This window comes from Eutrigla gurnardus (assembly GCF_963514095.1).
Source record: "Eutrigla gurnardus genome assembly, chromosome: 7".
NCBI lineage: Eukaryota > Metazoa > Chordata > Actinopteri > Perciformes > Triglidae > Eutrigla > Eutrigla gurnardus.
The window spans coordinates 7,849,306-7,870,010 of record NC_139921.1 but is presented as its reverse complement, the minus strand read 5'-3'; the positions used below and the strand labels follow the sequence as shown (position 1 = coordinate 7,870,010).

The 20,705-nt window shown below is 39.3% G+C and overlaps 1 protein-coding gene across 1 annotated transcript in view; it reads right to left on the bottom strand.

The window, feature by feature from the left end:
• Positions 1-20,258, bottom strand: part of rragd (ras-related GTP binding D) — a gene marked incomplete at its 5' end in the record, with an annotated part of 37,834 nt that extends 17,576 nt beyond the window's left edge. Inside the window, 6 exon segments of the mRNA XM_084013237.1 lie at positions 6,643-6,785; positions 9,047-9,161; positions 10,405-10,604; positions 12,899-13,194; positions 20,041-20,204; positions 20,206-20,258. Of these exon segments, the coding sequence (XP_083869363.1) occupies positions 6,643-6,785; positions 9,047-9,161; positions 10,405-10,604; positions 12,899-13,194; positions 20,041-20,204; positions 20,206-20,258 (971 nt within the window).
• Between the last annotated feature and the right edge of the window lie 447 nt (positions 20,259-20,705).

Sequence of the window (20,705 nt, the reverse complement as noted above, 5' to 3'; positions counted from 1 at the left end):
TCTGATTGGGTCATAGCCGAAATACAATAACCACATTCCACTGCTATGACTGTCTAATTCATTGGCACTTTCAGCATCACTCCTGTCTGAGAAAAAAAAAAAAACATTGGACTAATGTGTTGTCATGGTTGCTTAGCGACAGGGTTCAAAGTGGAAACATTTAAGGGTTACTATTGGTGCGTTCGGTTTACCTAGGAAGTCGGAAGCCGGAGCTGGGAATGACGTCACACCCGTGTTATTAGCGTTTCAGTTACAAAGTCGGAAAAAGTAGCCAACGGCCAAAAACGGAAGACGAAAAAAGATGGCTACATCTACAAAAGTTATTCTCGCGCTTGCATTGTCCGAATATAAACACCTTCTGGACAAATATGCGGTCCTTCTGCAACCTGCAAACATGGTGGATTAAGAGAAAACACAAAGTCTTTCTACGTATTTCATTGTTTACAAAAAAGTATCGATCGCCCTTTGATCGGTCATCAGTAACGTTACTGTTTACAACCAGGGCAGCCATCTTTAAATGTCAAGTCGGGCTTGTGTGGATCGTCCGACTTTCCGAGTCGGAAATCCGACCTCGGGGCTCGTTCCAGTTGAAATTTCCGACTCGGAGCTCGGATTTCCCGATTTCCGAGTATAACTGGAACACACCATATCTATGGAGGGATGGATACAAAAACTCCACCTGCTAAACAACGCGCTACGCAAAGGAGGTTCCACAATGTTGCCCAGAACATGCAAAAAAAAGCTGAGATGGAAGGTAGGCTAACCCAGCTGGGAGCTAAGGCTATTCCACTACCCAGCATGCTCCTGGCTGTCTGAAAATATGACAGATGAAATGAATGAGACAGGCTAACCCAGCAATGGGAGGTTAATGACATCCAACATATTTACAGAGATCTGGATCCATCTTAATCCCAGATCAAGCTGCCCTTGACGGACAGAGGACGGGACTCTGGTGGGACAAGAGGGGGTGGACTCTGTTCACATCAATGATGCTTGGTGCTCGAACACAGTCTGAGTTGGTGGACAATGTTTCCCTGATGTTACGATGTTGGCCGTGTATCTGACCAGAGATCTTGTTGCTGCGCTTTATATTCCTTATGTTGCAACTTTAAAACTGTCATGTTATTATTTTTGTGAAGCAAATGAGCTACAATGCATAATGACAATAAATTATCCTGGAGTCTTTTAATCCTTGCATCTACCTACCTTCAAGCAAGCTGATTGATTCATAGCCGCAATATAATAAACACATACCACAGCCATGATCTTTATAACTCCTGTCTGAGAAAAGAAACGGTTGCTAAGCGACAGGGTCACGGGGGGTCACTTCAACCAAGTTACAGGAACAAAGTAACAAAGTCAGCTCTGACAAAATGCCCATCTACAGCATCCAACATGCAACTCTACGTTAGGAGAGGTTTTTCTCACTTTTCTGTCACTTTTTCATACGTCGCATTATGAATCCATTGATACTGATGAATTATATTTTGCAACTTATTTGATACTGAACACTTCTTTTTAGTGGCATAGCCTGTGTTCATGCCTGCAAGGCTATAATTTATCCACACATCTTATTTGTACACTTTCAGATAAAGTGATGGATGACAAGCTCCTTTGTGAGCCTCAAAAATTCTCCAGCATTCGACGCTCATAAAATCCTTCCACTGCTTATAGAATACTCTGTCTTCCTGACATGTTGTCGTCTATGAATTGCCGTGTTTTGATCACTGACTTAATTCATCTTCAAGCCAGTTTGTATAGAAACTCCTCAAGACTGGTCTACTGCAACGCTCTCCTCATCGGGAGTCCTAGCAAGAGACTTCAAAAACTACAATACATCCAAAACAGTGCCGCAAGGGTCCTGATGAGAAAACATGATCTCATCACACCCATCCTTCATTCACTTCACTGGCTTCCTGTTTCATTCAGAAACGAATATAAAATCTCTGTCCTTACCCATCAGTGCATCCACGGAAATGCCCCTCCCTACCTTAAAGGACTCCTCACACAACAAACCTCCTCACGTAACCTCCGCTCTAGACCAAAACACTGCTTCACCCCCCAGGACCAAGCTCCACACTATGGGGGATCTGGCCTTCTGCTCATCTGTCCCCCGCCTGTGGCATTCCTTCCCTGATCACCTGAGGGCTTCGCAAAACATTGACTCCTTTAAGAAGGGCCTAAAAACCTTCCTCTTTAAAAAAGCATTTTAGTTAACTTGTGGTCTCATTGTGCTGTCCTTAAACCTGCTTTTGTTCTATTTTTATTTTGTTTTTATGTTTTTGTTTTACTCTGTAGCACCTTGAGATCGTTGTTAACAATGAAAAGTGCATTACAAATCAAATGTATTATTATTATTATTATTATTATTATTATTAGAAACTGCTGGCTGTGAACGTTAAGAAATAAGACTGTACCAGACAGACGTCAAGGTTTATCAAGATGAAGTCCTCAAACACATTCTTTATTCCAGGAGTAAAGCTCACTTTAGACACTTCTCTCTGAAACCCCTCTGACAAAGTGATTCTGATGTGACACTTAAAACTGGGAATGAATGACAGGAAACCAGAGCACTAACACTTCATACAGCTCAAACAACACTAAATAGGGTGACTTACAGGAGGATGGTGTGTAAGCAGTCACAACTAAAACTTATCCGAGGCCTCGGGGGGGCAGCAGCAAAGCCCATCAAGGGAGGGGCTTCAAAGCGCAACAGGGGATCTGCAATCCACCCAACCTGAGGAGCAGGAACCATTAATAATAATAACTATGTTTTCTGTGTTTCTTTCCCCAGACTCTTGAAAAAACACAGCATTAGACGGGTCATGTCTCTGTTGAGTGTATTCATTTGGTGGATTTAAGTTTAATTAAAGGGACAGTGTGTAACATTTTAAGACATTCATTAGCTAAAATCAATACCTCATTCATGAATAGGTCCTCACAAGTGTATAATTGCCAATAATGTGACCTATCCTGGTAAGCAAAGAATTTCTTATTAGATTTTACATTGGACGATCCCCAGGAGGCTTCCATGATGTTCCGCCATTTTGAAGACTATAACCGCCGAGGAGGGACAATAAGACTTAGACTTCTCTTTACTGATCCCTTTGGGATGACTCCCGCAAGGAAATTGGATTTCTAGCAGCTTAAGTATAAGTATAAGATAAACAATAAACTCTTAGCTAAATAAATATAGAAAGTAAACAATAGACAGTAAACAATAAACTCTTAGCTAAATATATATAAAGTAGAGATAAGAATACAAGTAAAAGAAAAATAAGTTAAGTGTAGAGAACTGTATAGAGGATATCGTTTGTTCGATTTCGTTCAGAGCCAGCGTGAATGCAAGGAGATCACATCAGCGAGATTCCTAAATCCTAAAGTTGTCTTTAAGGTAATTGATTCTGTTATTCGTGGTCCCTCCCTTTCGATTCTTGAACCTGATGTTGAGCTGCATTAAAAATGTCTCGCTCATTTAACAATAATAATAGTAATAATAATAATAATAATTCATTCTTCATTTCCCGTTAAAATGTCAGTATTAGAGAGGACAGTCTCCCATTAGAACTCCTCCCCCTTCATCTTACATATTATCCTCACTAAGCTGCTCAAGGAGGTATTTTCCACTGTTGGTACTGGCTTAGTACTACTAAGTACTACTGTCTGGCGACCAGCCAGTTTTTAGCCACGAACATGAACACATCACCGCCGTGTCGGCCCTCCGGACACTGGTCCCCATTAGTTTTCAAATTGATTTTAAAATGTTATCACTCACTGGCCTGGCCCCTAAACACATTTCTGATCTATTGACCCTCATGTTCCCTCTGCACCATTGGAATCATGGATGTAGCCCTGCTGGTTAATCCCAGCTCATGTTTGACAAAATATGATCAGGCTTTTGCTATTAGAGACTTCTAAGATTTCTTCTTTTGAAACTCCTCTTAAAAATTCAGGAAATGTTTGATGTCGGTTTGTGTTCATACTGTTTTCGTATCCTTTAATTATTCTTTTATTTCTCATTTCTTCTTCTATTTGGTTTAATTTTCTTTTGTGAAGCACCTTGTGACAGTTTTCAGAATAGTGCAAAATAAATTAAATGTGTAATTATTATTTGGTTTGTGTATTGATGAGTATAAATTAGTATAAAAATCGAGGAAGGTTTTATTCATTTCTTCGTTTGGGCTGGCGGATTAATTGGGTTCTATAGTTAATCCTTTTGTTCTAAATTAATTTCCTGTTCGTTGTCCTCTTTTTCTTATGTGTGGAATACAATATGATTTTTCCCCCTCACACACTTGTTTCCCAAAGTAGCCCCGGCTCTTTGAGTGTTTTCCCTTCCTGCATGTTTGTTGTCTGATTGGGAATAGTATTTTGCGTCTCTAGGTGACTCCAATATCCTTAAAACTATTTTAGTGACTGCGGGGGACTGGGGGAACTCGCTTATTTCACATCAGCCTGCGCATCACTGGTAGTAATAGCAGTATGAAGCGTTATTGTGGGTATATGAATGTAATTTGTGGTTCTGTTTTTGGGCACATAAGCGTTCTGTCATCCAGTCAATGACGCCGTCTTCTGTAAAACGTCTCACTAACCGTCACCAAGCTGACTGACAGCAGACATTTACTGAACCACAATAGTCTTAATGTTGTCTACAAGGGAAGAATACAACATTGCTTGTCTGCCGATGTATTGATTCATTGATTTTAGTGAGCGATATGAATCTACGTGGAGTGAAACAGCTGAGCTCACAGAAAGACATATAGACGACCCCGCTGCTGGAGATAAAATCATGTTGTGAATTTTAATGATTACATCTATCGTTTTTGATTCATTTTGACTTTTGTACTGAGATAATTATGTAGTACTGCTTCGCCCGCTGTGTGTGAGAGAGGAATATGTTCTTATAAGTTATTAAAAGCAATATTTCTTATATTAATGGTATCAATGAATCTCTGAAGCTTCAAACTGTACGATACAGCTCCATTTATTCGTTAGATTTAAAACCAGAGTAAGGGTATGTTTTGTTAGCTGGTATTTCGCTCCGATTATCGTCGATCCCCAAGATCATCGTCTATTGACTCCACTCTGGAGGGAAGTAACGTGTAGCTGCGATGTTCCTGGATGAAGTCCAGGCGTAGCTGCTGGAATTCCTTGTGAAACACTTCAACAAGAGCCAATCTCGCAGATGGAACGCTTGTGTTATTCCAATAATAGGCTAGAGAAAGAGAGGGGAGAGCAGGGAGAAGTAGCATATAAACTAGCAGCAGGGGGCTGCCATCTTAAATCTAGCACTGGTCTCGCACCATTCATTTCAATCATGAGGTCAACCAGGGTCCTCCTTCAAAATTAGCTTCTGTGTAGATTTGCCTCGGCCAGTATAAATAGCAGAACACTGGCTGAGCGTAGCCTCTGGGCCTCTCACACACAGCTGCTGGCAGCATTAGCATTAGCCTGATAACTGTAGAAAATGACATTGAACAAAAAATGTACTCTTCTACAGCATCAGTAAACACAATACATGGGCCTGCCAATAATGGTGGTATAGCCACAACGTCACAAGGTGTTCAAGGCTGACAAAAGGTAAGGTTAGCGTGATTCTGATACTCCCCCACAGATACATCACCAGAGAGTCTCTTGTAGTGGAGTCTCGAGCTCAGCTGTAAGAGCTCTGGTACTCACACACTGACTGTCAAAGCTCCACCTGAGTCCCTGTCTTTCCAGCAGAGAAGAAAAGAGTCTGAGAAAAGCTTCTCGCAGCTGGTTAGCTCAAACTTTCTGCTCCACATCGCTGTGCACACAGGAGAAGATTGCCTTCAGGGCTTTCTGACAGAAAGGGTTTATTTTAAGGTGAACCGTGATATTTTATTGAACCTAACCAAGGAGATGTATTGACTAAATCTCAGGAGATTTCTAGCAGCCCTGAAGGCAAACTTCTCCCATGTGCATGTTGCTGTTCGCTGACCAGTGCTCGGCCTGAATGATGAATATAAGTTCAATGTTCACGCTGCTTCTAGCTCTGTTTTGGTGTCTACCAAATCCATAGAAAGAATCCTTAAAGTTGGTAAATGTGATAGAGAATTAATATAGCAGCCTTGGGTGAACACTGTTAGCACCGTTACCTTCTAGCCGCTGACTCATCCATCACCATGCAGACAGCCGTATGGAGGCAATACCTCAATCATAGATATAATTCTGACATCTTTCTGGAAAACACAACGCCACTGTCCAATGTATTGCATGGTCACCAAAAGTTATATAAAAGTGCTCCATCATACTGTAGTTGTATAAACTTTAGTTGGTACCATAGAAGTGAATATGAGTAGAGCAATCATTAACTGTCTTCAGTGGTCATTCAACTAATACAAAGTTAGTTGTTATGGTAACAACACAGAGCAGTGGGTCGTAAAGCGTAAAGTGTGCAGTTCTACTCTTATTTTATTTATACGGTGTTACACTGGAATATTACATAATATGTGTTATTCCAAACACAATGTCTTTGTTTTCATCTTCACATGAAAGTAAATATATGACCAACATTAAATGTTAAAGACCAGCAACGTTTCCAATACCATCCATGAATCTTATTCTTTTGACATTTAGGAAGCAAACTAACATGCATTATTTCTGTGTTTATTGGCTTACCCATAGATGCATGAGATGTCAATGACCACATCAATCATGTCACAACACAGTTCATACGTCTGCATATCCACTGGACTGCTGTCTGTGGCGATGTAAATCTTACTGACCACGTCGAACAGGAAGGCCTTCTCAATACCCGAGTTCTGAAAACGGAGGCAGAGAAAAGGAAGAGCATCACTAAGTGCAGATTTTTCACATTAACACAACTGAGCTGGTGGCTAGGCATGGGACGATATCAAAATGTCATATCACGATTATCCTGGCCAAAATAATTGGTATTCACGATATTATCCTGATAGTCATCAAAAGGTGCTTAAATCCCTTAAATGGTACTAAAACAAATCATCTTAAATGAGATAACGATGTTTATTGTTACTGAAATACTCCACTGTAACAGCAAACAGAGAGCACTTGTAATTTAACACTCACACCATGAGAGGTAGAAAATCAAACCAAAATGTACAGTGCCTTGCAAAAGTATTCACCCCGGTATTTTATTTAGATTTTTTTGTAATGGACCTACAAGAATAGTACAGACTGGTGAATTAAAAAAATAAGAAAACATTTGAAATTCTTCGAAAGGTATGTGGGATACTCTTTTTTTAAGTATCCTTTGTTTGGCCACTGCTCCATAAAGCCCAGCTCTGTGGAATGTACGTCTTACAGTGGTCCTATCAGATTCTCCCGTCTCTGCTTTAGCTCCTCCCACTCATCTTTGGTCTCTTTCCTGCCTCTTTGATGAATATCCTCCTTGCATGCTCCGAGAGTTTTGGTCCTCTCTTGGCAATTAAGTCATAATGGATTAAATGATGCTCTGTTAGATCATGTGACAGATCATGTGACACTTTCCCTATGTGAACTTTATTCAACTAAATATGTGACTCATGAAGGTAACTGGGAGCACCAGACCTTATTTTGGGGTTTCATTAGCGAAGTGGGTGAATACATAAGCACACCATGAACACTGTTGCCAGGTACTGTAAAGTGCCGCTGTATTTCTGTATTTCAAATCTGATGCCTGCGGTGCTGCATAGGAGCATCAAGAGACACCGGTCAAGTACCGCTTTCAGCGCTGTAAGGAAGCTCAACACCCTCCCCTCTCTCCCTCCACTCCCCTCTGCCCCCAAGAACTCTGGACTTTGACCCCCCCCCCCATCACGAACAGCACCGGTCACTTTCCACTTCATCAGTGCCTTTAATTGTTTAAATCTTATCTATATTTATATAGTTTTTATATTGTACAGTGTGTTCATTACATTGCATATTTTCATCTCTTGTTTTTTCATTTTTTTTTGTGTTTTTCTATTTCTCTTGCACTACTTAGAACATATTTTATTTATTGTACATTTGTCAAATGTAACATTTATTGTAATATTGCACCGTGGGTCGGAGAGAAACGCATTTTCGATTCCTCTGTATGTCTGGCACATATTGCAGAATTACTCTGCCTTGCTGCTGCTTCTTGGCCAGGTCGTCATTGTAAATGAGAATTGGTTCTCAATTGACCCACCTGGTTAAATAAAGGTTAAATAAAAAAATAAAATACAAAATTGACAATAAAGCTGACTCTGACTTTGAGTCTGCCCAGTACAGTCCAGGTTCTGGTCCTCCCGTGACCTCCCACAGACTTCTCCACCTCCCGCCGGAGCGCCGACCGCTGGTAGCTGTTGGGGTCTGAGCTGAGGAAGTTTCTAGTGATTTCATCTGGTTTTGTGCAGATTCGGAGCCGGTGGCATTGAGAACAACTATATGGAAATAGCCAACCTTCTAACTGATGGTCTCATTTACTTCTCTAAGTCATATCAAGGCATCAGTGTTACATTGAGATTGTTCCATAACCAATTAAAAGTTCCTCACAGTAACTTTAAGCCCATTTATATGCCAGACGACCCTGAAACAAAGTAAAAGTACACAAAGTAAAACGAGCATACATAAATACATATTAGATGGCCAGCTGAAAGGTCATTCAGTATGACATGCATAACATAAAGTGACTCTTTAGGCTTTTTGCTAATCTGATTTTGCAGACCTAAGTACAACATAAGCACATAAGTGATGGCATCTTGCTGGTGTGGTGTCCAGTTTATGTGCCTTCACATTTTTGAATGCTCTTTCTGCAACATGCACATAAAAAATCAGTGTTGGCATTTGATGCAATCCCACCAGTACATCTGTTATATATCACTACCACTAAGTGAATAAAGAACAGGAGGACAGGCACATGTAATATGCTGCAATGTGCCAAATCCAACTTCATTTTTAAAAACGTTGTGGGAACACAGCAGCACTCTGGCATAAGGTTTCCATAGAGATTTGACTGAAGGATGCCTTAGTTGGAAGCCTTAGTAGCAGCTGCTTGGTTTACAGGTGCATTGTGGTTTGCTCTGTGCTTTGGATTACTCACGGATATGAAGATGTTGAGCAGGTTTTCCAGCGTAGGGAGCTGTGGAATAAGCTTCTGGACCACTTTACTGAAAGCCTCGAATATGGAGTGGTCGTATATACTGGTTAAATAGAAGCTGTAGATATCAGGGAGGAAAATCTGAATCAGAATAGATTTCAATAAACTACTTCACAATTTTCTCATTCCTAGATATGTACAGATATGTTACAACATAACATACAAAAGATTCATGTTTCAAGGTCACAACATTATAAATGATTGGAGAAAATTTTAATATAGTATTCCGAGCCGATACCAAAACAATACGTTTTGCCAAACCTTACTTTGAGGAATAGCAAAGCAAAGCAAACCTAATTGATATAGCACATTTCATTCCAGGTGAGCAAACACAGAAATGTCAGTCACAAACACAACTGAGAGTGATAAGATAAAACGTATTAGGAATAACAATTAAAATAATCAAGATCAGCAACCAACCAGTTGGAATTTCTAAGACAAGTTAATTAAAACCAAAATAATAGAATATAAAAACAAAACCAAGAGCTGACACGTAGGGTAGACTCGGTTTCTTTTCCAAATGTATTTTTAAAAAATCCACATGAACTCCTCACTTTGGCATAAATTAGATCCCCCGCTCGGCCCTCAAGAAAAGGTCACTTTTAAACCTGCTTTAACTGTTGCTCACGTTATTTCCTTCTTCCAAACAGTGGTGAAGAAAAACAGGAGCAAATGCCAGGAGTTGAGTTGACATTATGGACGACTAATTTATGGCTGGTGTGTTGTCGGGTCGGGTGATTGGATGACTATATGTCAAGTGTTGGCGACTGGCTGAGTACATCACTAGTTGTGTTTCCTTTTTTTGTTTTTTAAATTTTATTTTACTAATTAAAGAGAGAATTGAGAGAGAGCGTGTTAAAGGTGTATGTTGACCAAAGAAGACTTTGTAAATGTTTTAACAATTTCCAGTTGCTGGGCTGATGGTGACAGGTTGGAAAATTTTAACACACCGTCCAACATTAGTGTTTTGACTGCATGCATAATGAATCAGCACACACAGCCACATTAGCCCCTTTTAGACTGCCTTTTCATTGCAGGAGTAGAACGCCTTTTCCGCCCCGTCGTCAGTGTAAACGCTCACCGAGGCGGAAAGGCGTAACAGAATATTACGCCTCTGAGACGGCAACAGAGTTAGTCACAGAGCCATCAGATGTGAGACGAGTCGATACAGCGTTCTTTGTCAGCGCATCAAGCCGCCGAGGTGGAAAAGACGTGACGTGGTGAAGACGCCATTGTATGTATCGACATGTACTGTATATGATGCACGGCATATGATGAGAGTAAAAAAAGGAAAAGCCCACCTCAGGTGTATTCGTTCCAGACCTGCATCTGCGAGGTCATCGTTGGCTCGTTTGTGAATGTCCCTCTGCTTCTCGATCTTGTGGTCATCAGACAGGCCGTCCACTTTGTGAATGAACACCTCGAAGTTGATTTCTGGGTTGACTTTGTAGGCGCGGGTCACCGTGAGATGCAGTCTGCTCAGAGCTTCCACATAGTCGTCCTATCATGACAAAGACGGAAGATTCACACAACTTAATACCTTAATACCGTCTACAGTTCAGTATTTGTATCACGGATTTATTGCATTAGTATCAGGTGATAAGGAGCAAGAAATGTTAATGGAGAAATGTAGAGGATGTGTGTGAGGTCAATAAGAAGCAGCAGTTCAGAAGTTGATCGGTACACTTTGTAATTCAGGAAAAGCTGTTCACTGCTTGAGAAGGGACAGAAAAGCCACCTCCATATTTCACGATTGTTCCTGAAAAGGGAAAGCATCCTCATCTGTAGGGATGACTATTAAGATTGTTTTGATGCAATTATGCTGGTAATATAATAATAAAAATAATCTATGAAGCACTTTTCAAAACAAAATTACAAAATGCTTCACATGGTTGAACCAATATTAAATATTTCAAATAAAAGTAGGCAATTAAACAAAAAGCAGGAACAGTTTACTAAAATTAATAAAATCCTTTTTTGAAAAGATACGTTTTGAGAAACTATTTAAAAGAAAGCTTGGTCACCTTTGCTCTTGGGCTCATTTTAACGAGACTAAAATTAATATCTAGGGATGTAATCCCTAGCTGTAATCGTTTCCAAAATTCACAACATCATATTATCTAACAAAATAACAAAATAATATATTAGGCAGACTCAGGTGAGGTGAACCAGAGGATGTTTTTATTCTACCAGGCTATAATAGAGAGCAAGAGCATAGTTAAGTATGGGATGTCACCATAGTACATGTCCAGTTAAAATCGAACCTTGTCTGGTACAAACTGCCCAGAGGGTTGTGGGGAGGAAAGAACTCCAGTCCTTCAAGTCAATATAACAGAGAATATAGTCCGATCATCCCATATTCCCCAGGCAGACGATGAGTTCTCACCCCCGGGCGATGGACAGGGTACCCTAATGTAAACTAATGTGTGCCTACCTCAATAACACATTTTAGATAATGTTGCTGGAGGCTGCAGGGGCTGTGCATTAGCTTTGTGGTATGATGAGTAATATGTTGCTTGTAGACATCACTGGTTGTAATGTTTGGTTGTGCTTTGGTTCATGTTGGTTTGTTTCATTATTATGACTACTGTGGAGGCAGCTATATGATTAGAAAACATGTGTCATATCATGTGCAAAACGAATTTCTCTATGTGGATAATGAAGTATATTGTATCGTATCATATCATAATTAATATATATTTTGTTTGTTTAATCCTTACAAAAACTGAAGTGTGACAAAGACATGATTGTATTGGGGTTTATGTGCCAGAAATGCAAAGAAAGGAAAGAATTACATTTGAATGCAAACAGTAGCTTCTGGGGTGTAAAGTTTCTGACCCTATATGCACCTAGAATATATGAATTTCTGCTGAATATTTTTTTTTAAAGGGGAGGGGAGGGGAGAGCTCTGTCTTATCTCTTTTAAAAAACTAATGTTATATTGTTTTTGCACTACGGACGCTTCAATCCACACACTTGTGAGTAAAGCATATAAACCAGAAACTGCGCTTACCTGATAATGTCAGCACAAAGATTATAACAACAAACACCGGCTAGATGTCAATAATGAAGCGAGCAATGCTGATCACGGATTCAGGATTATCGTTCGCATAAGGGAAGACGGTAATGTTACAGCAAACGCAATCATTTGATAGGAGTACGTAAGGAAACACATATCTGTGAAATAAACAACATTTGGAAGATCCATCTTGATACAAAGATGTAGGTATTCCATAATGGAGTGATTTTTTTCTTCCTATGCGTGAGGGTGAGAGGTAAGAGGACCAGGAAGAGCAGAGCCAATCAGAGCTTTGTCTATACTATACAGCCGACCATGGTGAGTACCACTCACATAAGGGGCAGTTTGGGTGGAGGGGAGGTTGTGATGGGGAGAGGGGAGGGAGTGGGAAGATGCATTGGTTGGAGGCACAGACCTTTTCAATTGTTGTGGTATTTGTGTTATGTGGATTTACTGTATATGGGTGGCTGTTGATATAAACGTCAATAATTTTTTTAAAGGTTATACTTGTATTATGTTCAATCTTTCCATATTTCCCCTGCTCATTACTGTGCACAAATGTCCTTAGGCCTCAAGAGCCCTTCTGGTGCCGGCAAACACAGAAACATTTGCGATTTGCGAGCGCACAAAAACAAAAGTGGGAAACAGACTCTAATGTGAGCAGCAATCTCCAGTAGAGTCCTTGTTCACCTCACTGTAGATGTATTGGTTTTACAATAATTTTTCAAAATTATAAATTGATTTATTCATTTGCTTTTTGTGTTTTGTGTGCTGACCTGTGAGTCGATGACAAAGATGAGCGCTCCGGTGCCTCTGAAGATCATTTCATCATCAAAGGTGGGGTCGAAGAAGTCGATCTGGCCAGGGAAGTCCCAGATCTGGAAGCTGACGAAGGAGCAGCTGGAGACATCCTCTCTGCAGATCTTATTGGTGCTCTCCAGGAACAGGGTCTCACTGGGCGACATTTTATGGAAAACCACCTTCTGGATGGAGGACTTCCCACTCCTTCTCAGGCCCATCAGCAGTATACGGGGTTTGACCTCTCCATTCAGAGAATCACTGAAGCCCAACACTACACAACAACAAGGGACCAGAGGTTTCAATTAGTGTTACAGGAGCCAACCACCTTTAACAACCATCAGACAAGGATGATGTTTCATCTCCACAGCTGATCTATTGTCAGCGTCACTTTCACTTTCAGCCAGGGCATGGCATTAAACTTTTCCAGCCTTTGGGCCAGCAGCTGACATGTTTTTACTTGCCCTTTAGTAAAACATACTTCGCCTTGATGGAAAATGTATGGCAAATAAATTAAATCAGCAGGGATTAGTTCAAAAGAACCCATCAAAAAAAGTCTAAATGTAATTATTTTTGCTTTATTGCTGTCATCTATACTGGTTATTAACATAAAAACACAGAGTTCAAACGATTAGGAAATTAATGATTGTCCTCATGATTGCATTTTTTTTTCAATATTTGCTTTTATTGGGATTAGTAGTTTTAATTATGTATTCTAAACTGCTTAGAGTTAATGTCAGGAAGTTAAAGAGATCATAATTCCCTCTCTAATTTTTATTTAAAAAATAAGAATTATATTATTATTATTATTATTATTATTATTATTATTATTATTATTATTATTATTATTATTTTATATTATGTGAAAACATCTCCTTCAAACAACTATTCATTCAACTTTCTCACAAAAATGGTCAGTTATAAAACATTACTGCCTAACGCCAATAGTTTTACTGCTTATTGGCGAATAACAATTTGCATCAATAACAAAGACCTCCGATCGGACAGCTGCATGAGGCAGTCCCCTTGCCCGAACACAGAGTTTACTTGCCCAGAGGGAGTGTTAATGTCGAGCCCTGCTTTCAGCCATGCATGTTGCTGCTGTCCATAGTCATGATAATGTATCAACACATTGTGATATCATAATGGTGTGACAAATATCTCTTTAAAAATCATACCACGATTATCATGAACAATACACTGTGGTCCATGCCTCCTGCTAAGTCTGTCATAGCTAGGGATGCTCTGATCAGCATTTTTGGGGGCCGATCCGATCACCGATCACAGAATGGATGGGAGAAGAATAATAATAATTCTCAATGTCCTGTATTTACAATCTAGCCTTGTGCACCACTTAAAGTGGTTAAACCATTTGTACTAAAATAAATAATAAATACAATCAAGATCTTTATGTACCACAATCAACTTTATATTTACATGCCTTGTCAAGAGCAAAAGTGAAATGAGCTGAGTGACGGGTGTCTTTGGGATTTGTTTTGCCTGGGCTTGTTTCTCATACTCGTGTATTCTGTTGTGTGGCGCGTTCTCAAATGTTGGATGAGGTTAGTTGTTTTAAATTGTCATTGTTGATTACCACCTCTTGGAATTTCGGCATAGCATGTTTTGCGAGTTTTACATCTTTTTCGGAAACTGAAAAAATTCCAGACTGGAGAACTCGTGCTGCCAGCCTCACAAAACAGAGCAGCAAAACAGTCTTGGGTAAAAAAAAATATATATATATATATATATTTTTTTTATATAAATATATATATATATTTTTTTTTTATATATATATATATATATATATATAAATATGTGATCGGCTTTTCTGATCTTCACTTTGAGGGCCCACCGATCAACCTGTTTGGGTCCATATCGGCCGATAACGATCGGCGGCCGATCGATCGGAGCATCATAACTGATGTGTAATTGATTCTACTGCTCTGTGGGAGGTTTTGACAAAATGACCCTGATGATGTCATCAGGTTGTGAATCTGACTCTTACATTTATAAATGTGACATATTGAAGCACCAAAGTGCCCCTTAAAAAAAGGAGCACAAACAAAGACATCTTCCGTGATGATGTGAAACTATTGAAATGTAAAATGTACTGGAACATTAGTTAGCCATTGTAGCCCACAGGCAAAATATTCTTTAACTAGCAAATGGAGTTGATGAATAACAGTTGTGATGAAGTACAACAGAAGGAAACAGACACATTTCAGCCCGAGATGTTCCTCTGCGTTTCACACTTCTATTATTTGTTAGTGGTGACTAATGGCAGACCCATTGTATTCCAAAAGACTTGGGTTGAGCATGACAGTTCTTTTGTTTAACTTACGGTATAACTTTCAGTGGAAACGAGAGAATATAGTTACTGTAATCCCTGAAATTACACAACTGAAATTGAGATGACAACTCTTTGCATTAAAGATTTGTTTAATCCATGTAAATATATTCTGTGTATTCATACTGTGTTTCACACATGCTGATGGGTTAGAGATGGGATGATATAGGATTTTATCAGGGTTTGCAATAACAATGATAAAAATATGTTTTTTCAGGCTAACTGTACTGGTAGCGAGAACAACGAGTACGTTTGAATGAGTCTCTGCTCTTTCAAAAATATGCTGAGACCAAAGCTCTGACTTCAGTGAAACACTGGTATTTACCGATAAAAGTACTTATTATAGAAGAGACTTAAAGCAACATTGAAAAACAGCCTAATACAAAATATGAATATCGTTCATATATTTTTACTCCATGAATCGCCTCCACAAATCCCATATCAGTCGAGCTCTATTATTATATTATTATTATTATTATCTCTTCCTTAGTTTTCAGTTGCAATAATCGATTACTAAAACAAACAATAGCTGCAGCCCTAAAAACGAATTAGTGCATCAAAATGTTGTTCCCCCTATGAGGAGGATCAAGCAGTATGATGAACATCAGTATTGTGGATAAATATTGATAGGATTTTCCAATTACCACAGGCAAATATAGTGTACTACAATAAGGCGTGCATGTATGTGTGTGTGCTTGTGTGTGCTCGTGCATGTGTGTGTGTGTGTTTGACACTGTGACCTTGACTGCTCCATGCTGAAGAATGTCAACTGTGGATGTACAGTAAATAAGTCAATAACACAGTGTTTGTGAAAACAACAGCTCCCTTTGTGTCTCTGTGACTCCAGCTGACTCCCTCTCAATACAAATGCCCTCTTCTCTTTTAATATTCCAGTGCTGACATGAAGAACTCCAGAGCTGAAGGCCAGTTTCCAACTATTTACATTAAAAACAACAGACTCATGTCCAGCCTCCCTAAAACAGCAAGGGAGAAAGGGGGGGCAATGTCAAAGTAGGGTCGGACAATGATTCACATGATAATTTTCAATGAAGTTGAACATTAAAGTGAAAATACATGAAAAAGATTACAATAATAATTGTATATTGTCATCTTTATATTTCCCAATATATTTATTATTTTATTTATTTCTCTATAATCCACAGTTTTTATTTACTTGTTTATTATTTAATTTATTTCTCTTTGTATTTCTACGTATTTAAATTAAGTTATTTAGTCGTTCATGGATTTGTTGAACTTTACACTTTACACACTTCCAGGACAGACGGTCTAACAATGTAGCACTGAGTGCAACATAGGGCTGAACGATTTTGGGAAAAGATCTAATTGCGATTTTTCTGGCAGATATTGCGATTTCGATTTGATTCACGATTTCCTTCAAATCAAGCTTCAGTGCAATATTCACAATGTACAGTAACATTAAAACATTGAATGCTATTACTCTAATGCAAGGACTAAAGTTAAAAAATTGCTTCCAAATGAATTTATTAACAAGAAACATGCATGTTCATTCTTTAAAGTCCTTGACCAATGGCAGTTATTACAAATGAACTAAAAGAGCCATCTTTGACTGTCTTAAAATGTGCAAAAATCCTTAATCATTTAATTGTAAATCAAATACAAAAACTGTTATTGAAATAAAATGACCCTTCTAAAAAATATGTCAGACATTAAAATAGGTGGGTCATTCATTTATGGCTTACCACTTTTTCTTTACACTCCGCGTATAGCTGCGGGACGGCAACCTGTTAGAAGTGGGTGCGGGAGGGAATCGTATATCTGTCCAGCGTGCGGAGGAGGTTTTTAAATCCGTCTTTCCGGTGTCTTCCGCTGCTCTTATCGTACGGAGTTACACTGGCAAAAGATGCTGTAATTGTAGTCTGTTTGCTACAGCGGGCCTGATCATCATAGTCACCGGACTTTTTACCGGACTTTTTCGTCATGCACGCGTCATGCAAATGTCTGTGGTGATTTTTCAAGTGCCGTGTTGTGCCGTAATCAGCGCCCCTGCCGTGAAATGCACCCTCTCGCGGGAGATTATATCACCGGTATATATTGGTTGTGTTTCCGCTGGATGTTATAACTTTAGCGCGACAGGTTTTGCACAGTACCCGTTTCTGGTGCACGTCTGCAGCCTCAAACCCGAAATACTCCCAAATGACGTGCTGTTTTTCTTGGCGATTAAATCCCCTAACTCCGCTTCTGGTCCAGTTGAAGTAATTTCTGACTAATTACAAATACGGAGCAGGTTAATACTGATTGGTTAGCGTGACCTGTTCACGAGTAGTCTGATTGTTGAGCCTGGCAGGATGGTCGGAGGACGGCATGTGTAAAATAGTTGACAACAGATCCTGGGTGAGTCAGGAGCGCTGCAAAAACCGCAGCTTTGGCGATCACATGATCGCGTTGTCTGAAATCGCAATTTCGGTCAGAAAACGATAAATCGTTCAGCCCTAGTGCAACATTATCACCATATTTAAAGAGCAACTAAAACCTCAAACCACTTTGTCCAGCTAGAAACCAAAGTATCTGTGTATTTAGTGTTGTTGAGAGTCAGGTCCAAATATTTGCATTTTAGTGCAAAGTATTTGAATCTTACACATAAATATACATAGCACATGCCCTCTGTTGGTTGAAACCAGGCTATTGCAATTTAATTTTGCTTATAGTGATCTCAAGAGATCGTTTTTATTTAGTTTTGTTATGTTTTAATAATAAGTTATGCTTGTAAAATACTTTGTGAATCATGCTCTAAGGTTCTATACTAAATAAAGTGAAGTAACGATTATTATTTTTATTATTATTACTATTATATAGGTCAAATTGATCACTATGCGCAGATTAATACAACCATTTTTTTGTTCTTTATTTTATTTGTCATGCAGACTATCATCAAATTGACATTAATTTCTTCATTGACTCACTCATTCATGTGCAATAACAATATCAATATCCACCGCTGTGCAAAATGAATATGCTGTGAAATACCAATATTCTATGCATTATCAACACTCATATATCCTATTTAAATTGTGCAATTATAACTGCCGACATATATTTTGTCATTTTTTACTGTTTTCTTATATAAAATATCTTTACTGTTCCCTACTCATTCATATTTGTTCTTTTTTGCCTGTGTTGCACTCTCCTCATTGCAGCTGTAATACTGTAAATGTCCCTGCCGTGGGACTAATAAAGGATTATCTTATCTTATCTTAACTTAAAGTAAAAAAACAAGTGCATCTTCACTATTTACTAGCTTGCTGACCAATTTGGCTGGCTCTGAGTCACTACACCGTGGATGGTGCCTGCAGATAAACAACCAAAGCTCCTTAAACAATATCACATTTTGCTCCTCTCATTGGCATCAGGTTTTTCACCCTTACAGTGTGGCCATTTGATATGAACCTCTTTTGCTTACACCACGGCAGCATAATCAAACGTTCAGTCACATCTAGAAGTGAAATCACAGTGCTGCCCTGCCACCTAAGGGCCCTACACAGTGGTGGCAATGAGGGAGGGGCATCAAACCAACAACACTGCTGACCCATTCATTCATTACACAGGGAGGCTCATTTCCTCAATTCTGCACTCATGCCATGTTAACACCCTGAGCAGCAAGTGCATCTCTGCTTACATACAGAAACCTGCTCAAACACATACAGATGCATCATCTAAAATTACAAACCAGTAATACGGCAGTTATTTTGCCATTTCCATGCAGCTTAAGATAACAAACCATTTTCAGCTGCTGCCAGAACTGCACAAGCTTGTCTCTTTGAATGTGAAAATGATTGGAAATGCTACTGCCCCTACACCTTCTAAATACTCAACTAAGTGTTTAAATGATCACTCTGAGATACAAAAGAAATCATGCACCTCTGACAACACATCAGTCTGGATATTAAGGGGAAAGAAGTCGACATAACTGGTTGCTGGATATGTGGCAGCAGTGACAGTCTTTAAAAATGTGAAATTATTTGGTGAATCCGAGGGAGAATAATTATGCAAAAAATGGCTCTACTTATATTGATCGTTTTTAATCACTGGATCTCTAGTTTTGCAGACAGTCAATAGGACATAATGTCAGATAACTTTACATGCGATAAGGAATAAATAGACCATACAGAGACCAGCTGTGAAACAAATCAGATTATCATCCTCAAATGACTTACACAGCCACCTGTTGTCATAGTAATGCAGGGCAGCAGCAAGGCATGCAAATCAAGTCCTGCACCATGTGCTCCTCATGTGGTGTATTAATAACGTGTTCAAAAGTACCTCAAAATGTGTCAACTGCTTCTTCGTATTGTGTTTTTTCTTCTACAGTGTTGCTATTGTTGCTGTAGACCTGCTGTGTAGAGGAAGGTAATACTCTACAAACATAAACTGGTGTTCTTTGTTAATGAGAAGTTATTACTAAAAGTTATAACCCCACGGTAATAAAATGTCTACTTCTTTAACAGTTAAATACACTAAATACCATATCAAGTCAAACAGGTGTCAGGACCAGTTCAACTAGCCTATTTATTAATTTAGTTTTATTAGCTAATGTCACTGTCAACAGTCAGTCTCTAAAATAACGCCCATTGACAGTTAAGTTCCCAAACTGACGCAGAGGGAAATGCTAACTGCTAGCGTCAGTTAGCTAACCTGAGGACGGGCTAGCTAAAGTTACCCGCCGTGACGCTAAAGTCCCCCGGGACGTTTCAGTGAAGCCGAGCCTGGGGAGCGACCTTCCTCATATCCGCCTACCTCCGTCCTCACAGCCCAGCTCTGCGTCTGAAAACGCCTCCAGGTCGTCGTCTTCGTCGTCGTAATATCCCAGAGCCTCCTCCTCCTCCTCCCCGCTCCGCGCTGGAAGCCTCTCGGTCGTCATGCCGACTTCTTCTCCGTCCCCGGGTCTGTGCTTTGTTTTAGGCGCTCGTCGTGTCCAACTTTCCCCACATTGTCACCTGATACGTGAGAGCCATGCTGGTGAACTTTCACCCTCATCGGCTCCGAGCAGCCAGTCGGGTTCAGGATGTTTCTGTTCGGTGCATGGAGGAGATCAAATCAAGTGGCCTGCCATGATGAGGAAATCAGTCTTTCACATACTTATTAAACATTAATACAAGCTTTTAAATAGTTTGCAGCCAATTATAGTAACAATAACGTGACATAAAACTTCTCTATCAATAATAGCCTACTGAATGGTTTGATGAATATTGTGATATATATTATTATCTCCTATTTTACTGAAAAATGCTAATTAAAAACACATCAATTGAATCTTTAAATCAAGTTTCAGGCCTCTGTACATGAAAGGGGATTTATGAAAATATAGTAGAGACAAATTAAAGTAATCACATTGTTGTATACAATGAGATTAAAATCTGAAGACAGTAAAAATAGTGACTGTGAATAGTGGATATGTGTTG